We start from the raw sequence: 20,256 nt of genomic DNA on the forward strand, positions 1-20,256 counted from the left end.
CTGCTGAGATAGATGGAGCTTCAAAGATAGCTGTCTGCGTCATGTAACCTGCCTGGTATGTGGGAACCGCAAAATTAAAGCAGCTTGAAATTTCCAATAATACTCCAATAACCCTTTACCCGAGCTGAGAGACTTAGGGTTTCTCTCTTTCTTTCTTTTTTGTTTTCCATTAAAGCTGAGGCCTGAGGGAGAAGTTATAATGGGATGGATGAAAGAGAGGCAGAGAGATTCCTGAGAGCTGTCCGGTGATGCCGTCAATGGAGAAGAGAGGATTTTTGTTCAAAAGGTGGACTCTGTCTTTAAATGGATGAATGTGGCTCAAAAGAAGTCAGAAGTTGAAGGGCAATTTTTTTCGGATGTTGGATTTTTAAAATGAGTATTTCCACCACATAATCATCACCATCAGCATTCACCCAGATGTTAACTCTGAGATGTGTACATGTATATCAGCCAAATAACTCATATTATTATTATTTTTTATCCTACTCTCTTCTATATGAAATGACATACACTATATAGACAAAAGTATTGGGACACCTGACCATCACACCAACAGGGTTAATGACGTCTCATTGTAAACACACAGACAGCTTTGCAGCTCTAACAGCTTCCACTCTTCTGTGAAGGCTTTCCACAACATGTTGGAGTGTTTCTGTGGGAATTTGTGTCCAAAATGTCTTGGTATGCTGAAGCATTAAGATTTCCCTTCACTGGACATCAGGGGCCAAGAACAAACCCTGAGGAACAGCCCCATACCTCACCTGAATTCAATAATAAAGAGATCCCGATACTTTTGTCTATATAGTTTATATGCTGTGTGTATGTAATGTGAGGAGGACTAATGGGGGTTTGGTTTACAGAGTTTTCAAACTTGTTTGCATGGCATTCAGAATAATGTCATCAGTACGGGTCTTCACACTGCAGAATGGACTCGACTGTCAAGGCAAGAAACAAGGATTATGTGTGTGTGTGTGTGTGTGAAGTATGGCACGAAGGCCACATCTATACACACTGTGATTTAACACAGACAGCCAGATCTCTGTCAGATGATTTCTGATCTCAGCGTGCTAATACATCACATCCTGTCCCTGTCTACATCACTTCCTGTCATGAAGCAGAGGGAACACTGTGAATCAAATCAGGTGACGGGGTGTGTGTTTGTGTGGATGCCTGATGTGTGTGTTACTGCCACAGGGTAATATATTTAACACACACACACACACACCTGAACAAGTTTTAATTGACGACTTGATGAAACACTACACAAAGGTGATTTCTCATTCAGCACAACAAACCAGCTGGCGTCTCTCTGCCTGTTCGTGTCTCACTCTCTTTTCTGCCTTTTTTCATTCACCTGACTGTCATCTGTCTCAGTCGCTCTTCTCTCTTTTCTTACCGTCCCTCACTCACCATCCTCCAGCCCCATCATTAAGCGCTGATCGAAAAGACGGCAAACGCACAATCAACAGCGACTCATTCCCACCTTGACCTGCTGCCACGGAAACCAACGATCAAGCCTCTGCTGCTCTCATTATTGTTAGCATCATTGTTTGTCTGTTTTTTCTCTGAGCCCCTCCAGCAGTGATTCATGCTAACGAGAGCGATGTCAAGATGGCTGCAATCAGCTTGTTTTTCAGAAAGGTCACGTCTCAGGAACACGAGTGGGTTTGGCGTTGGGTGATTGACCATTACCGCTGCGTTTTTTTCTCATTTCAATCGAAATGCTGTCATCCTAAGTCTTCATTAGTTCTCTTTGTTGTTATTATTTCTGCTGCTGAGAAAAACAGGAAAAAAGTACACTTTGTGTTGGTGGATTGAGTCACCACCAACACAAAGGATCCATATTCGATGACCTATCTTCCTCTAGAATCGATTTACAAGTTGCATTGTTTTGAATTATAAACTGAAATATGTGATTAGCATTTAATATACAAGAACACAACACACACACACACACACACACACACACACACACACACACACACACTCTCCTCTGAGGACATAAAAGCCCCTTGAAGTCCAGCGTGACTGATCACAGATGTTGTAAAGTGTCAGAGATGGGAAACGTCACCCTTTGATCACACAGTGAGACCTCTCCTCTGCCAGAAGATCTTTAATATCTTCTGGAGTGGACCCTCTCCTCTGTCACAACGTCTCTGCTCCTGCAGCTTGAAATTTAGATTGTTTCTTTCACTTTCAGTTCACTGAAAGGACTGGTGCACATCCAGAGGCCTACTGCCATTGTTACTAACTGGTGACATTAGAGGGTAAGGAGAGCGTCATAGTTCGAAGCCGACCAGGCTGCTGTGTGTGATGAGTCAGGAGTGAGAACGTGTTGGTCTATGTTTGGACTCCAAATTCAGAAAAATTCCCAACAGTTCAAGCTGTCAGCTGGCTAAAACTGACATTCTGCAGTTAGAGGACGTCCTTGGCTGCCTTGCAGACATGTTGAGACAAATCAGTCTGATCTGAGAAAGTCTTTCAGAGATATTTGATTTGTCTTCCTCCATCACACACAGTCAAAACCACACACACTCACACACACAAACACGGTAAATCAACCATTCACACTGAGTGAGGTGATGAAAATTGGCCCTCTTTTCTTCACTTGTCCTATTCAGTGTGCGCCGCTGTTGACTTCCTGTGTCCAGAAATGCAGCTTTCAACTCTAATCTTCTGCTCTGTTCACCTCCGCTGCAGCCACAGGAGAGAGTAAAGAGATTCACGGAAAATTGAAGCTGCTGCCGCTTTTCCCTCTTCAGCATCCCCAGTCACTAAACCAGTAACGCCGCCTCCATTTCCCTCCTCTGGCATCTGTTCTCGTCCTTTCCTTCACTCTTCCACTCCTCACCTTCTTCTCAGGGTGTTTCCATCCTTCCTCTGCATCCTTTCATCCTTTCACACACCCTTAGCCTCTGCTCGATTCTGTTTGAATCTTTTTCATCCTTGATACAGTTTTGTCTCTTCCTCTTTTTCTTCTCGACTCCCAACAAACTCCTTTCCTCTTTGACTCCCTTTTCTCTCCCATCTCTCCCCCCTTCATCACCTCCATCCGACCAGCCTCTCCTGCTCTCCTCTTTGACCTCTCCCCCTCCACCACCTCTCCCTCCGCCTCTCCACCCTTCCCAGCCTCCTTCGTTCCATCCCCACCGTGCTTAGATATGGAGAAACAAGCTTGTTGCTTTGGAAACAATGCAAATCGGCCCCAAAAGGCCAATTACCAAAGAGCACCAATTAAAGCTGGACCTGTTTCGTTTAATGGCTTTCATCCTGTCTGACTTTTGGATACCGCACACACGCACACACACGCGCAGCATCCACTTTGCTGTCCCTCTTGACCAACTACCGCAGTTGTTAGCTCAGTGAAAGGGAGTCTTGCTGTGTGCGTGAGGGAGCAGATTTGTTTGAACTCTGTGTGGACGGCTCATCAGCGGAGCTCTGTGTTCGGACGAGTTGTTGTGCCTGTCTGGATGTTATGCTCTCAACTGGTATTTTGTGTATGGTTCTGTTCACTGCAGCCAACAGCAGGCATAAGTGCTGTCTCACCTCGCAGCGAAGGGGGGAGACAGGGGGAGGCAGAGAGCTGGTGTGTTCGTCCATCTCATGTGGTAATTGTGAGGGTCAATTAAAGACACAAACTATGATTCTCCTCCTCACATCTCTGAGACCTTGTTATTTCTCCTTCGAGGGATCTTCAGGGGAATCATTACCAAAGTCTTATTGGTGTGTGTGTGTGTGAGTATTGTGAGTTTGTGTGCTGGTTGTGGCCTTTTTGTCTCGCTTTTCAAAATTATTCCTGCATGAGTGTGTATCTGTGGCTGTGTGTGTGCTGGCTTGGTTGTTACAAGGCTCTTATTGATCTCTCTGGTTTGGAAGGAAGATAAGGGGCATTTAGACTCTAAGTGTGTGTGTGTGTGTGTGTGTGTGTGTATGTGTGTGTGTGTGTGTGTGTGCTTGTGTGTGGTGACAGGGACAAGGCTAGCTACCTAGCAGCTGTATACTGCCTCCTACCCAGGCTTAATGAAGGAGAAATTGGATCCTGATGGCTTCGCAACAAAGGACAGCCCTGCAGCATTGTGTTTGTGTGTGTGTGTGTGTGTGTGTGTGACTGTGAGTGTGAGTGTGTGAGAGTTAGAGAGAGCAACTTATTTGCGGGCAAAATGGAAAACATTTTCTCCTAATAAAGAGCCTCTATTTCTTTTGTGCTCGCCTGGCTTCCTCCTCAAACTGCTTCATTGGAGTGTGTATGAGTGCGCACGTGCATGTGTGAGCGTGTGCATGTGAGTGTGTCACAGCCCTGTGCGCTACAGTAGCTTATTACCCACAATTCATGGTGCTTTGTTACAAGAGGCCTCAGAGAAAAGGCAGCAGAGGGCAGAAGGGGAGAGAGGAAGAGCCAACACACAAGCCAACAGGAGAACACCAAGGGATTATGGGAAGTCGCACTTCCTGCTTGAATCCTCTGTGTATTGTTTAGCAATTGTTTTCTTCATCTGTTGTAGTAAGTTTTTCTAGTTCTCCTGACATTCATCAGCACACATCTCTTTCACACACACACACACACACACACACTCTCACCCCTGGTGTTACTCGTTCCGCCTGCTTGCAGCTCTCTAAAGTGTTGATTACAACCGCTAGACTGCTGCGAGAACCACAAAGTGTGCACACACGTGTTTCTTTATGCCTCACACACACACACACACATGCTCAGCACAGTCTCAAAGCCTGCAGACCTACGAGCGAGTTCTGGGCTGTTAATAAAGTTTGTGGGTTTGTTTTTGTGCGTCCGTCTTTGTTTGGCGGCGTGCGTTCGCGCACCGTGTGCACGCCGGCGTCTTCATGCGAAGTAATGTGACTTGGTGTTTTTCCAAGTCTGTCGCTGGTTTTTAAGCAGTTCTCACCTCAGCTCGCAGACAGACAAACTTCACACCCCTCGACTCCCTTCTGCTGCGCCATGACGAACGTGCCACACGCCCTCAGAATAGAGGCCCGTTACTAGGAAGATCTGAGCTGTCGTTGGAGTATCTGGGTAGATTTCACTCAATTTACGCTCCCATTGGCTCCTGGTTGGTTACTGGAGGAGGTGAACTCGAGGCCTGCTGGGGCGTTGTCCTCCGGGTGGTTTGAGCTGAATGGAACTTTAACCGACTGCGCTGGTTTAAACCTGTTCAGATGATGTTGATGATGATTGTTCCTCTCTGACTCTGATCTGTAAATCATTTGGAAGGATTGTGTTCAGACCAGCGAGCCAGAGTTGCTTCTTTTCAGCTTTGTCCAGAGATTTTCTCTTTTTTTCTCATGAAGGCTCTCTAATTCTTTTGATAAGATAACAGAAAAGCAATCTGCAGATTTCTCTCCTTATTCTCACATAATTGATGGTCTCTGATAGTGAACTGAGCTCCTTCTTTATCGCTGTAGCCACACGATCTTTGTCAGAGCTTCATGGGAATGTCGTTGTTGAAACCAAACCAAACTTTATTAATCAAATGAATTAAGTGAGTTATCTGTTTGTCTGTTGTAACCGTCCTGTAGAAACTCATTTAGGTTTTTTCTGTTTCATTTCAAACTGCGTTTAGCATCATCACAAAAACAAACTGTGATCTGAATAAGCCCAATCGTTTGCAGCTCCACTTCAGGCGAGACTGGGATTATAAACCGTCTCCAGGGAACACACACACACACACACACACACACAAGACGAAGGCCGATATTTGGAGGCTGGGAAAAGCGTTCACACACTCTTCCTGAGACATGGAGCGGTTTTGACTATGAAAAGACTGCAGACTCAGCTCATCTCTGAGGCAAACATATCGACCGGGCTGATTCATACCGTTTGATTCATATTTCTTGTGATTGCAGCGTCTCTTTTTAACCCCGTCTGACAAGGACGCAACTCCAGACTGGAAGGGTGCTGCTGAGAACCTGATCAGGCATTGGCTTCCACGCAAACAAAGATGCGTATGTGTGTTAAGGTTCCTCTGGGCACATTCAAACACTACGCCTCACAATCTGGTCTGTAATGGTGCAGAGGTTTTGCTGGAACACATAGATCTTCACAGGGAGACGTTTGACCTTCACAGCAGCCTGTTAGCAGGCCCCTCTATTTCCATTTAATACATGTTTTATAATATATGTGCTTATAGCTGCCCAATTAAATCATTTAAAGCAGAACCTGGGTAACTGGTATGTGACAAAGGAGACCAGTGGATCAGACTGAACCTCATGATCAGGTAAGTCTCCTTCATGTGTGTTTTGGACACACACACACACACACAAATTTCACAAGGATCAGTGGTTTGCATGTGCTCAAAGAAACATTTCAGTTGACTGGAACATTCTTGCTATAAACCAGAGTGTTTCCACTGTGAATGTAAATTAAGAATTTCTCATTTTTGAAAGCCTGGCTGTCATATGCTTTCAGCATGTCTGAAGAGGCACCTCCTCTGACACCTCGCCTCTTTTTCATTAATTTCAGTTTCAGTTGGGTTTTTTTTTTCAGCTCATTATTTCATTGTTGTCATTAAGGCTGGATATACACAAGGGATGTAATGTTTTGATGCTTGTTCAGGAGCTTAAGAGCTGTACATATGGTTTTATTTGAGCGAGCTGCCTTCATGTTCTGTTCCCTGTTAGAAATTATACCAAACTGCTCAGTGACCACAGACGGTTTGGACTGATGCCGTAGTGTCATCTTGGATTTAACTTGAGAACAATTCATTTCAAACCGTGTCCTGTGTTTGAATCCGAGCGAATGCCAACTTGTGGCATGTGTCCCTCAAAGTGACATGCTTCAGTTAGCATAAAGGGGCACTCCGAGAAGCAGCCACAATGAGACTGAAAGAGTGTCAAGACATCAGAACGGATTCAAAAGATGGATTCACTCTGCGGGTGGTTGTCGGTCGCAGCATGCGAATAAAAGAATGTTGGATTGCAGAGAAGCAAAAAGAAAAACCATGTGGAATGACCGCAAAAGAGAGGAAGGGGAAACTGGAAAAGACTGAAAGCTCAGACGACTGAGGACAGGGACTTGACAGGCTGAGGAACGAAGAAATAAGAAGACATGAGAACTCAAAAGGACTCAAAAGGACTCAAAAGGACTAATTCACAGGACAGGAGGGAGAGAAAAGAAGACTTTTCTACAAACGTGAGGAGCAGTTTTATCCGTGTTGACTTTTCATCCGACCTCAAAAGTGTGAGTACATGAAGGTTGAGTCACGTGCCCTGCAGATTTTATCCCCCCAAAAAAATCATAAAAGCATCCTAGATGTCTTATCAGAAAGCAAAACCACAGCAAGCCTTAAAAGTATAAGAGAGACACTTCCCTAAGGTAACAACACGTGTACGCCGCGACATTGCCTCAGAGAATCTTCATTTAGAGGCACGTATTCACTTTTGTTCACTGAAATGAATGAGCTGCCTCATAGGAACAGCAGGTTTCCATTGATGCTGCGAGGAGACAAGGACACCTCTTCACTTAACCACTAAACTGGGAGCTTTTAGCAGCAGAACTGGCCACTTTGTGCCAGCATGTGAACGGTGATGCTGCTGGAAACAAGCCTCTCGATGGGCGAAAGTCTTCTTTCCGCTTGTCCAGCATCATGGTGGAAAGATGCTGTCTAACTTTATATCAGAGAACAGCAAGAAGGTGTGAACGAGCCCAAAGCGAGCACAGGAAGAGCTGGAGGTACAGCAGACACTGTGATTTACTGCGCTAAATTTCAGCTCTTCTCACAAAGCAGCAGGATTACATAGCAAATTTTCCTCAGCTGAAAACTCTGAATTGCACCATCTTTGCTGTTTCTTACTGCATCACATTGCAACCAATCACACAGTCTAAAGTACGACTCAATCCACTTAGGCAAACCATTTCATTTAAATTGGAAACACTGAAAAAAACTGCTCTTAAAAGCAATTAAACTTTCCACTGCATGACAGAATTCAATAAATACTGTGCTTATCCATGCACAAATGTTTGCAGCATTAATTGGTGATTCCCCTGGACAGCTCAGACGTGTTCCTCTTTACTTCAAAATATATTAAGATAAACTTAATTTGGATTTGTATAAAAATACATTTCCCATTTGAGAATGCCATCCACTATTCAGTTGTGCCTGAACAGAATTAATGACAGGAAAAACCAATGCTGGATGAAAACCAAACTATCGATTAACATATCATGGAAGGATTCAGTTAGGTATAAATTTAATTAAAATGAGAATCGATCACAACAGGAATCTAAACCTGACTATGCCGGTTTCAAATAGCTTCTGAACACTTCAGAAGAGAAACATCTCAGAGGTGTAATCCCACATCATTGATCACAGGAGGTGAGGAGTGATGTTGATGATGAAAAGTTTCCAGATGTGGTCCATACCTCAGTATGAACAGAATTCTGAAGGAACTCATCAGAGTCTTTGTCATTTGATGGCGACCATGTTAAGCTTTCTTTGAGTCATTTTAGGCACACAAGTTGTGGACAAAAGAAAATACTGATTGATGCAGTATGAAGAGTGAAAGTCCACACTTTGAGGAGGTTGGGGTGGTAGATGAGTCAAACAAGTAAAGGACTTTTTCCCAGGAGGCCAGTGTGAGAGTCCCATGTCAAACCAAAAGTAAACGCTGACCTATTTTAAGTGATGTCCACATGTCAGCTTAGGTAACATTTTTAACTTGAAGCGCATACGTAAACTTATCTGAACTGTTTTCTCTTCTGAACCTAACCAGTTAGTTTTAATACTTAAACCTAACCAAAGTGAGACTGCAAGTCATGTGACAAACACAACAAAAGTCACTGACTTTTCTCTTTCCTGCACGTCTAAAAGCCAGAAAAACCAGCATAAAATGACATGCAAAAAACTGATAATGTGCGAAACGACACACAAATTGTCAGGAATAGAGAGATAACAGTTTCCTGTAGAGCTCAGACACAGAGTGTCGCGATTTGAGACCGATGAGGCAAAACAAGAAGACAAACAAAGTCCGGTGAACAGGACAGGAAAAAGACAGAGACGGACTGAGAGCAGGTGAGGGCAGAGAAACAGGAAGCTGAGTGCAGGTGGGCAGTGGATTGTCATCTCATCACAGCTAAAGGATAAACTGACCTCATCAACAGGGACCAGGAAGAAAAGAAAAACACAAGAATCAAACAGATCCAAGCTTACTTCTACCTGCAAAAACTCGGCTCTGAATGATTTGACTGTTTCCATGTTTGATGCAGGAAGGATGCTTCCTCTTAACTGCATTAAACTGCTTGGCTTGGCAGAACGGTGAAGCAGTGGTGTCAGCCAAATCAGTATATACCCAGCAGGTGAATTAAAAATCTATCTTTATGGAGCAACACATTAGCCAACACTCACATTAGCATCCTTCACATAAAGATCTACTTTATAAGAAATGTGGGGGGAGATGGGGAGAGGAAAGAAGGGATGCAGTATATAATCCTCAGGTGAATTAAGTCTTTATAGAGTGCTGCATATTAGCCAACACTCATATCAGCATCTGCCTCCCATAAAGACGAGCAGGAAAGGAAACCTTAGAGGAGGAAAAGCCACAGAAAAGATACTAAAGGCAGATTTATACACAGCAGGTGAATTAAAAGTCCATCTTTACAGGGTAACATATTAGCCAACACTTACATTATCATCTCTCACATAAAAATAATTTATAAGGAGGAGAGGAGAGGTGGGAGGAGAAGAAGTCGAGGAGAGGAGATTATGGGAGGATGCAGTTGCACTTTGAAGAGGTAATGCTAAAGTTAAAAGCTGATATTTATGGAGACAAGGATCAGAGCCAATATTCACACTTTATGTTTGGGGAATATTGAGTTTAAGGTAATATTTTCAATGGGGATGCAGAGGAGTAGGGAGGAGAGCAGAGAGATGAAGGAGAGGAAAAAAGGGGAAGAGACACAAAGATCAAGAGAGAGGAGGGACGGCGTGTTCTGAGAGGCTCTCTGCAGCGAAGAAGTGATGCTAACTTCACAGAGAAAGAAGGAGGCTCATCTGGAATCAGAAACCGTGGAGGTTACACACATACAACAATCTGAGGGACCAACTGGTCCACTGAGAGTCTTTTATGGATAAAGGAGGTGAGCACAGAGAAATATTATCCAAATGAAAGCCTTGAAAAGTAAAGAAGCATTACCAGGAAGGAGCGGGAGTGAGAGAAAGCGAAGGCGAAGAGGCAGAGAGGGCGGCATCGCATGATGAAATCACTCACTCATCAAGGCCGCGTCCTCGCTGCACCTCCAGCAAAATGGAGAGCTCATTTTAGCTCGACTCCCGGATCCACTCTGCACAACGCTCTCGCAAATGTTCTGCACCAGAGGAGGCACATGGTTAAAGTCATTGTCGGATTCCTTGGAGCCCCTGCAGCACCAGTCGCCGGCGATGCGGCCTGAATCCTCTGAGCGACGGCTGCCTGGCACTCAGCAGCAGCATCCACGACAACAGCGGAACAACAGGAGGACGACGAAAGGCACATTTTGTGTCATTTCCACATAATGAAGAAGTCACAGCAACTGCTCAGTTAGACTTGCAGGCCCCTAATGTGTGTCAGATCCCTGCAGAATATCATTCAGAAGGCATTTATTTGTCTTATTCCCCAATATTACTTCAAGTGTCTTGTAGCCTGTAGGGCAGCCAACACAAAGAGTCCATTCCTTATTTTAAAAGTTGAATCGCAGCACGTTTTTGTACACAGAGCAACACGAGCGGAACATCATGCAGACTTTACAAACTGTGTCGTCTCTCAACTGCGCTGAAAGTAGAGTAATCGTGTCTGTTGGCGCTCCGATGCTGGGACGTCCTCCTCTACTGCCGCCCAGAGCGACCGAGGCCTCAGTTACTTTCTCTCCAGCTTCCTCGCTGGTATGTGCGCTATTGTCATCACTGTTTTGTTCATCAGCACCGTCAAAACTGTTGGAGGAATAACCAATCTGGTGCCTTAACTGTTTCCTGTGAAATACAACAACTTAAGCACAATTCTTAATAATAATTCCCCATAATGATGCACTGATGTTATGTTATATTTTTGTTGACACTTGACTCCACAGTGACAGAAACTAAAAGGACAGTTAGGGGGTTTAATGTCTTGACTCTCAGGAAAATTAGCATCTGCAGGGATCAAATCTCTCAGAGAACATATTTGTAATGAGCGTTTTATCTGTAAAGTGGAGGCTCATTTCTCCACAAAAAATGCCAGCCCGGTTTAAGCCACAAAGGAAGCTTGTCTGCAACTGTGCAACCAAACAGGAAGGAATTTCTTTTTGTCCCAGGTGACTGTCACCAGGTAACTGTGGAACAACCAGAGGATCTGTGGAAAGGCTGCAGCAGAAGGAGAACCCCAATCACAGAAGAGGTTTGGTAGCTTCAGTTGGCTTCTTTTTATGAGATCAGGAAGTAACAAAAATTGCCAACTTCACAGAGTGTTTTACTATCACAGTGCTGACATCAGAGTTTCTAGTTTAAATTGGGATTCTTACAGCGTTTTTTTGCTTTGGGCAGCAGTCAGGCTGTTAGCCGTAATGATGTTGCATACGCTAACTCATGCTAGCAGCCAGGAAACAAACCAGGAGCTGCGAGGAAGCCAGGAACAAAAGAAACAAACATGTTTGTTTTTGCCTGCTGGCGTTTGACAGCAATGCTACGTGGGAAGTAGAAAAGCTGAAATGTTTCCACCTTAAACTGTGAGAAAAGACCTTCCAAAAAAAACCCCAACAAAAAAACAAATGTCGAGTCAGTTCATTTGATATCACGAGAGAATAAAATGAAAGCACTGGCTGCCTGGAAGAAAGAGGATCCGGCTTACAACACTAATGGCATGACATTAACAGGTCCGGTGACTGTGAAACAAAAGTTACATCCAGGTATTGAAATAAATCGGATATTAAAATGAATGGAGTTGAGCTGCTTGAAAATGATGATGGGGCTGCGAGGCCTGAGCGGTTCTGTCGAAGCTAACGGGAACAGAAAGGTGAACGCAGAAGGTGTGGAGACAAACACACACACCAACACTGCCAGTAGCCGGCAGGCTTTTGAACATCTGTCATACCTGTCTGCTCCAATCCCATCTCACACACACACACACACACACACACAAAGCACCCCGTGAATGGATGTGACAGCTCGACACAGCGCCACTAGCCCAGAAACACATGTTCCTTTCTACTGCGCTTTAAACACAGGCCAACACACACACACACACACACACACACACACACACACACACACACACACACACACACACACAGTGACCATCACCTCTGTCCCACTCCACTTCACATCAACCATTTCTGACTCACTTTGATCACATTTGTTCTCCGCCTCTTTGTCTTCTTCTCCACATCTCTATGCTTTGCTTTTCTTTCTTCTTCTCTGCATATTTTTCCTTATTCTTTCCTTATCGATCTATCTGCACCAGTTTAACTCAAGCTTACAAACTGAACAGGGAGGATGGGAGTAAGAGGTGACGGAGACATGAGGAAGAGAAAGACAAACTGATGAACTGATTCTATACTTTCATTTTTCTGAGTCCATGAAATGACCCAAACCGACACTGAATCGATCCTGCTAACTGGTATTGTCCAACTATTACAAACACATCATTGAGCACTGAGCGACTGCTCCTTCATCAGCACACACACACACACACACACACACGGAGAAAATAGTGTATTCCTGCTCGACTAACGTTTGTTCATCTACTGCAGTCACTGCAGTTACTGTTGTTATGACGTCTTGAGTGGAAACAGAGAAGGTTGGAGGCTGAGAGCTGAGTGGATTGTTTGACAATACAAAAAATATTGCAGAACGTCATCCTCGAGAAGGAAAGAGAGAGAGAGAGAGAGAGAGAGAGAGTGAGTGAGTGTGTGTGTGTGTGTGTGTGTGTGTGTGTGTGTGTACTGTTAGCACATCATTTTCACCTGCTGATTACAAAAGAGTAAAAGTTCCAGTGAGCAGACAGAAGATAACACATATTCACACATATTCAGACACACACACACGCACACACACACACACACACATCCACACACACACACGCACAAAGGCATTGTCATTAACAGACAAAATAGTTGAGGGAAGCAGTACTATTCAAATGGATCTCCTCTGTGAATCAAAGGTTAGATGAAGATTGAGCAGAATCTCTTTTCACTCTTTCATTAACTTCTCCTCCTCTCCTCCTCCCTCCATCCCCACTCCTCTCAGATAAATAAATAAATAAAAATCCCTGACAAAAGCTTTTGTCTCTTTTCTTCACATCAGAAAAAGCTCTTGAGGAAAATGACTGAGTGAGAATTACAGAGAGAAAAAGAAAAGGTGAATGCAAGGAAGAGCAAGTGAGCGAGAGCAGACAAGAGAATGGAAAAAGATGACGAGTTTAGTGAAAGGGAGGACAAAGAAAGAAGAAACAGAACGAGAGAAAGATGTGTTTAAAAAGTACAGATAACATAAAGAGCAAGAGATAAACGAGGAAAAGGGACATCATTTCTGTAAGGAAGAAGATTTTCCCTTTGCGAATCAATAAAGGAATTCTGATTCTGATAAGAAAGCCAGGAAAAGACCAGGAGGAAGAGAGCAGAGGAGCAACAGAGTGAGGAGGAGAAGAGGGAGGAAGACAGGAAGTCACAATTAAAGCACAAAGAAGAAGAAAGGTCAAAGGAGGTCGAATTAATGAGGAGAGGAAGAAAAACACCATCAGAGAGAGAGAAAGACGGGAGGACATTTTGTGGAGGAGAAAAGAAAGTGAGCTGGTGACGATGGTCTCCTACTGGGCTCACCACACACACACACACACACACACACACACACACACACACACACACACAGTCCGTCTGAGATCTGATGGACTGTCACTTTATCAAATGAACTGCCACTTGTTGTGTCCTTACACCCCCGCTGGGATCCTCATTATGGGCCATGATTGCCCCCACCTAACCTCCTCCTCCTCCTCCTCCTCTTCTCCTCCTCCAGACCCTGCACTCCACCTCTCCTTCAGCTCATCTGGGGGACCTTCTTAACATCCCAATTATCATCCTCTTTGATTTGCGCTCATGCTCTCAAGAACAAGTAATTGTAAAACGTTTCCTTCTTCTTCCCTCTGTGGGATCACTCAGGCAAAAGCCTCACTCGAGACGTTTTATTGTATTCCAGTCTCTCGGTGGCTACGTTCTGTTTGATGACTGAGTATTCAGGTCATACTTTGAGTACAGGACATGAGGGCACAGCAGCTGTTTTATGTCAGCATGCAGGTCGTCCCATAACCAGTGGGTCCTGCAGGTTGACCTGAAAGACAAACAGCAGCTCCCAGCAGCAGGACCAGCACCTTGGAGAGCACCGCAGAGTCCTGGACCTGGAGGCCCAATCGCTCTGAATGCAGTACTCACATTCTGCCACACACACGGAGGACCACAGCGCAACACACACGAACACAACGCCTACGTCAAACCCAACCAGACTCACTGGGGCCGAAGCTGCGACCACACAGAACATTATTATATTCTGTCTGTGAGATGCTGATTTGTGTGTCCTCACAACATGCAGGCCTTTGTGGGGCTCAGCTGTGCTCTCTCACCTTGGCTGTTTATTCCTTTTAGTTCCCTCCACACAGGAAACATAAAACAGCTTTGGGTTCACCGTTTGATGCTCTGAAGTCAAAACATGGTCAGAGTAAAGACGTCAGGGCAGTTTGGTGCATGTTCAGACATGCAAACACAATCAGCGTCCTGTCCAGTCGTCACTCCTGACAGGACACTCCTGCCAATACTTTTCACAAAGTTGGTGGTTTGTGAGTTGGGCGGATTTGAGTGGTTGATTAGAGAGTATTTGTGCTGATAGAGGATGGACCTGGTTCTCATAATGGGTCATGTGGGTACTAAAAACCCTGACCGGTGCATCACCACAACATCACATGACCATTCTGAGCCACAGTCATCCTCAGCATCAGAAGCCAAAAAGCAAACAAGCAACTTTCCAAAAACAGAAGTAAACTTCACTCACCTGCGCATTTGGTCCTGGTGACCAGCGGCGGCCCCGGTGGCCCCGTTCCTCCCTCTCCCGGTCTGGACAGCAGCACCTTGATCTCGTACTCCACGTCTGGGTCCAGATGCCACAGTTTATAGGTGGGGGAGTCCACCACGTGGGTCTCCGCCCAGTTCCCAGAGGTGGTGCGGTACTCCACCTCCTTCAGGATGATCGGTCCATCGCCGATGATGCTGTTGGCGTTGGGTTTGATCCAGAGGTAGGTTGCACCGACGGCCAGAAGCTCAGGTGGTGCGATGGGGGTGGGTGGAGCTGTGAAATGGAAACAGAGGTGGTTAGTCAGCGAAGATTAAGATTTTTCTTTCGTTTGTAGTACAGCAATTGGGGGGAAAAAAAGTCAATAAAACATTTTGTTTCTGCTAAATCGTACGGGTCGGTCTCAGAGCCAATCACAAAACGAATACATCACCTGGTCCTGACTGTAACTGTAGCACCACCTGAGCCCGTCACTGGTGAATTAGAAGACATTACAGAACTCATCTTCCACCACGAAAACTGTGTTAAAGTCCAATCAGCGCGCAACACTCGAACAAATGAATGAGTGTTGTACAACCCTCAGCGGGCTCAGTGTAATTTTCAAAAATAACAAACACAATTTGAAATGCATCATTTCATTATGTGGTGTTTTATGAACCACCTGCTTCTCCTATCCTCCTCCTCTTATCTTCAGACCTCGATTGATTCCGTCCGGTAAAAATATCCACAAACCCGATGAAAGGTGTCAGAGTGAAAGACATTTTCAAACTGATTGCTATCAGTCAGTATCAGTTTCAGTCGGGTCTGTCAGGTTTACTCCAGTCAGACGCTAAAACCTTGACACTCACACACTCTTTCAATGTGATGTGTGTTACATGTGTGTAAAGGACTCAGTGTGATCTAACAGTCAAAAGCTTATTCTGCCACCACAGCCACAGGCATGAATACAATGTGACGTGAATGTAAAATGCAAGGAGACACGGTTTAACTTTCTGCACTGAAAACAGCTGCCACCAACAGCTAAAAAAGGACACATTTCACCGAGCGAGCTCTCCACCTGTGGCGCTAATCCATCACCCCGCTGACGTGTGGCTGACAGCTACTTTGCCACCAGACCTCCACATTATGCTACTTCAAAATAATGGCCTCTGTCAAGCCTAAAAGCATAGGATGTTTTATTATTCCTCTCTCTTCTTTTTTTTCAAAACCAAACTCCACACTGCAGCTTCTTTTCAAAATGAGACGGCCGACATCCATGTGAAAAGTGAGACTTTTCAAAATGAACGACAAAAAGGAGGGCAAAAAAGCTCCAAAACACACAATAGAAGAGAAAATTAAAAGAAAACATCATGCAAATACCTCAAACATACTATATAAAGTAATAAATACTATCTTTAGTTAGTTAAGTTAAGCTTTGTAAAAGTTATCATCTTACTCTCCGGACATATCTGTACAAAGCTACATTAAATTAGCTCTCCACTGGTGCAGGCTGGGCATTAACAAACACATCTCACACAAGACTCTGAAACTCCACGCTCTCTGGACAGCGGCGTGAGGCGAATCATTTTGTTAGGGTATCAACTAACAAAATGATGTCACAAGTCACGACAACCAGCAGGAACAGATGAAGCTGTTGGCAGGGGAGTAATTCCTCTGTTGGTCACCATGGACAGCTCCTGCTGCTGGTCTGACAGTCCCAGGATCAGCACCTTGGACAGCAGCGCTGACACGCTCACTGAGGGCAGACTCGTGTTTGATGGAGCTCCAGTAGCCCATTACAGCAGTGTAGGTTAGTCAAAAGTAAGCAAACAAACAACCAAACAAGGCCTAACTGTTAGTGGGAAGAATAGACTAAACATACTAAATAAACTAACATATGCTACATAAGAGAGAGATGTGTTGTAGAGTCTAACGGCCAGGAGGACAAACGAGTTCCTGAGTCTAAAGCTGCTGCTCGAATTTACGTTGCAGTTGTTAAAATTAAATGAACTTTTGTCTCTGTATTTTTTCACACATTTCAGATGATAGACGCAGCGTCACCCACTGATTGCTGGTCTGCTATTTTGAAGCATCGAGTTTGGCCGTCGCCATCTTCCTTTGGGACTTCTTTTCATAACAGCCAGAAGAGAATGCAGGTTCAAGGCATTTCAATTTTCTGACCCCGAAGCTCCATTTTAAACAGCCTACACAGGCTCCATAAATTGATTATATTAACAGGTTGGGAAAGTATGTATGATTGAGCACCGGCCACTCAAGCAGGCCACTGTACGCAGTGTTTTGAAAATGAACTCCCCATCTAAGCTTTTCAAACAGCTGCTACTTAAAGTGTCCTTTTAGGACTGAAGTCTTGGATTCTAAGGATAAATCTCTCTTTTTTTATTTTCCTGTCTCTCTGTGGCAGGTGCTTTGTCAGTTGACAGCTACGTTATGCTAGCTAAGAATAATGGCCCCTCTCCTCCCGCTGTCTGAGAGTGAAGTCCTGATCTCACTCTGCAAATTTTTTTGCTTTCCTCAAGGCTTCATTAGAATATGTATGGTGGCTGCGGGACCGATGAATCAACTGTCAGTCACTGCACACTCATCCATCTCAACTATATGGAGGCTGTGTGTGTGTGTGTGTGTGTGTGTGTGTGTGTGTGTGTGGGGCAGAGTGAGAGACAATAAGCTTCTGTGTGGGAGATGCTGTGTGTGCATTGCATGCATATGTGCTCCAGCCATAACGAAGTCCAGTTATGTTCTCCATCTTAACGTTCCTGAAACTTTGCTGCTGTTCTGAAGTGCCAGCAGATTCTTTCCAAAAATATAAGAAAGAAAAAAAAAAAAAAAAAAAAAAAAACACAGATACGAGAGAAATAAATTGTCCTCATTATCCTGCCAACAAAGGCTTCAGATTTCAGAACGTGCTGTTTTTCCTTTTGCGAGTCACCTTTTGTGGATGGTTCATTCTCAGTGTTACTAAAAGAGCACTTCACTTTTCCAGTGAGTTTTTAGGGTGAATTCACTGGAAGAAGCCAAAACGGTCTCATCCTGTTGCAATTTCCTTCACTTGTTTAGAGGAAATCTAAAAATCTGCTTCTCAGAAAACAACATGTTGAACGCCGCAATGCAAGTTGCAACCTGGTGCGCAGATTATAAACAGACTTGTTATAAACAGACTAAACACGCAAAATCTTCGTCTTCCTCCTCGAACTGCAGCCTGTTAACTGTGTTTCAGAACTGCTTGAACAGAGACTCAACTCTTCATTAACATCATTTATATTCAACAACTTCTCCTGATGTTCCTCCACAGGAAGAAAGAGCAAGATCGCTCAATCACTCCCCCCCTCCGTCTGTTTCCTCCCACCATCCCTCCATCCCTCCCTCCTCCAGCTCGTTTACAGCGGAGAGTTACAGAGGCCACCCAGCGACACACAACCTGGCACCCATGATGCCTTGGGGGGGAGCACACACACACACACACACACACACACAGAAACACACGCTGTATCTGTTGTATGCATACACCCACACAAAGTCTGTGCCTCAATGTGCACACACAGAGACACACAAACACGTATTTTAAAAAAACACACACACTTTTACCCACAGATACATCCATCTGCACATGAAGAGAAGCAAACACACACACACACACACCTCCTCACATGCTTTGAGACACAGCATGCAGGAGCTAATCAGCTGCAGTGTGTCTTCATACAGTGAGAGAGGAGGGACAAAAACATGGAGGAAGAATGAAAGGCTGTTTGAGAGAGAGGAACAGATGACAGCAGGAGTTGGTCAAGTACAGGAAGGAAAAAGAAAAGCAGAAGTGAAGGATGAACTTAATGAAAGTTGATGAAAGTTTCAGCTGAAAGTGCAAAATAAAAACACAACATACAAACACAATTCTGTCATTCCTGATGGAAAAAGCACACCGAATCATCCTGATGCATTATTAAACATGCTTCAAAGCCACAGCAAAAACAAGTAAACCAGTTACGATTCAGGTGATCACGAACAGGAAGAAGTCACACACACACACACACACACACAAAGGAAAGCCTCATTTTCTCCTACAGGTAAACTCCTTTCAGCTTAACTCTTTTGCCCCTTTTAAAGAAAAAACATAAAGTTAATGTTTTACTGAGTGAAAGGGGGCAAAGCATGGATCAAACTGCTGCGGTTTTCTTTTTTTTAAAATGGTAACATATTTGCATTTGCAAAGTCTTACACATGAATATGAACCAGAAGTAAGGAGACGTGTGCAGGACGACGTTTTGTCTCTGCAGACGCTCACAGTGCAGTAAAAACAAGCAGGGCTCATGAAGTTTTAAAGTGGGAGTACAGCAGGAGTGCAGCACTGTAACTGTGGACCAATAAAGACTTGTGTGTGCATCCGTCCTGGCCCCATAAAGGTTTTATCTTGTGTATCCTGGGGCCTTGTTGTCGGAAGACGCATCACGCACTCAAAAGTGACCCGTGTTACTACACCCTGAGGGAACAAAGTATGTGGATCTAGTTTCTTTACAATCCCAGTGTGGTATTTGAAGAAGAGACTTAATGTGCGTGTGTGCATGTGTGTGTCAGGAAGTAAAAGGACCAAACAGGAAAAAATAAAAGGGCACAAGTCACAAGTGTGCCTTTGAATGTGCGTCATGTGTTAATCCTGTAAGCATCTGTGGACATGAATGGTTTGTTTGTGCGACTTAGTCAGCTAAATAATAGCAAATGAACAATCTGAATGATGAGTAAGAAGCCATTGTGATGAAGACAAAAATGACTTTGTTGTTGGGCGGCAGATTTTTAAAGAGATTTAACATCACAGCTGTTCTGTGATCAATCAGGAGCATCCTGCAGAAGTCACTCATTTCAACTTTATTTTATACTGCAGGTTGACCTTTTGCTTACTTTTCTTCAGCTTATCACTGGAGCAGGTTATGTATTATTCTGGAGTGCAAAGATGACATATAAAATTGTTTCCTTTCAGTGGAAACTCAATATTAAGAGGATTTTGCAGAATGGAGAAAAAGGTGTAGCAGCACATCACCATAAACATCGATTTGATTCAGTCAGTTAGTCATTTGGGAGAAAGTGCAGAGGACCCAAAGTGGATCCCTGTGGTACACCGTGACCACTTTTATTTTCTTAGCAGATAGTAGGGACCTGGCAGATGCTGCATCTGGACAAAATGTGCACCAAAACCATCAGGATCCACTCTGACCCAAAGTGACCTGAAGTGGCTACAGGAATAATTTCTGTAACA

The 20,256-nt window shown here is 44.2% G+C and overlaps 1 protein-coding gene across 8 annotated transcripts in view; it reads right to left on the reverse strand.

The window, feature by feature from the left end:
* Window positions 1-20,256, reverse strand: part of ptprt (protein tyrosine phosphatase receptor type T) — a 287,747-nt gene that overhangs the window by 159,403 nt on the left and 108,088 nt on the right. For all 8 annotated transcript variants that reach the window (XM_046385023.1, XM_046385025.1, XM_046385022.1 and 5 more), the window contains exon 8: window positions 14,997-15,290. In XM_046385023.1, the coding sequence (XP_046240979.1) occupies window positions 14,997-15,290 (294 nt within the window). The remainder of the gene's footprint in view (window positions 1-14,996; window positions 15,291-20,256) is intronic.

The sequence above is a fragment of the Scatophagus argus genome, chromosome 3 (genome assembly GCF_020382885.2).
Source record: "Scatophagus argus isolate fScaArg1 chromosome 3, fScaArg1.pri, whole genome shotgun sequence".
In the NCBI taxonomy this organism is placed as follows: Eukaryota; Metazoa; Chordata; class Actinopteri; family Scatophagidae; genus Scatophagus; species Scatophagus argus.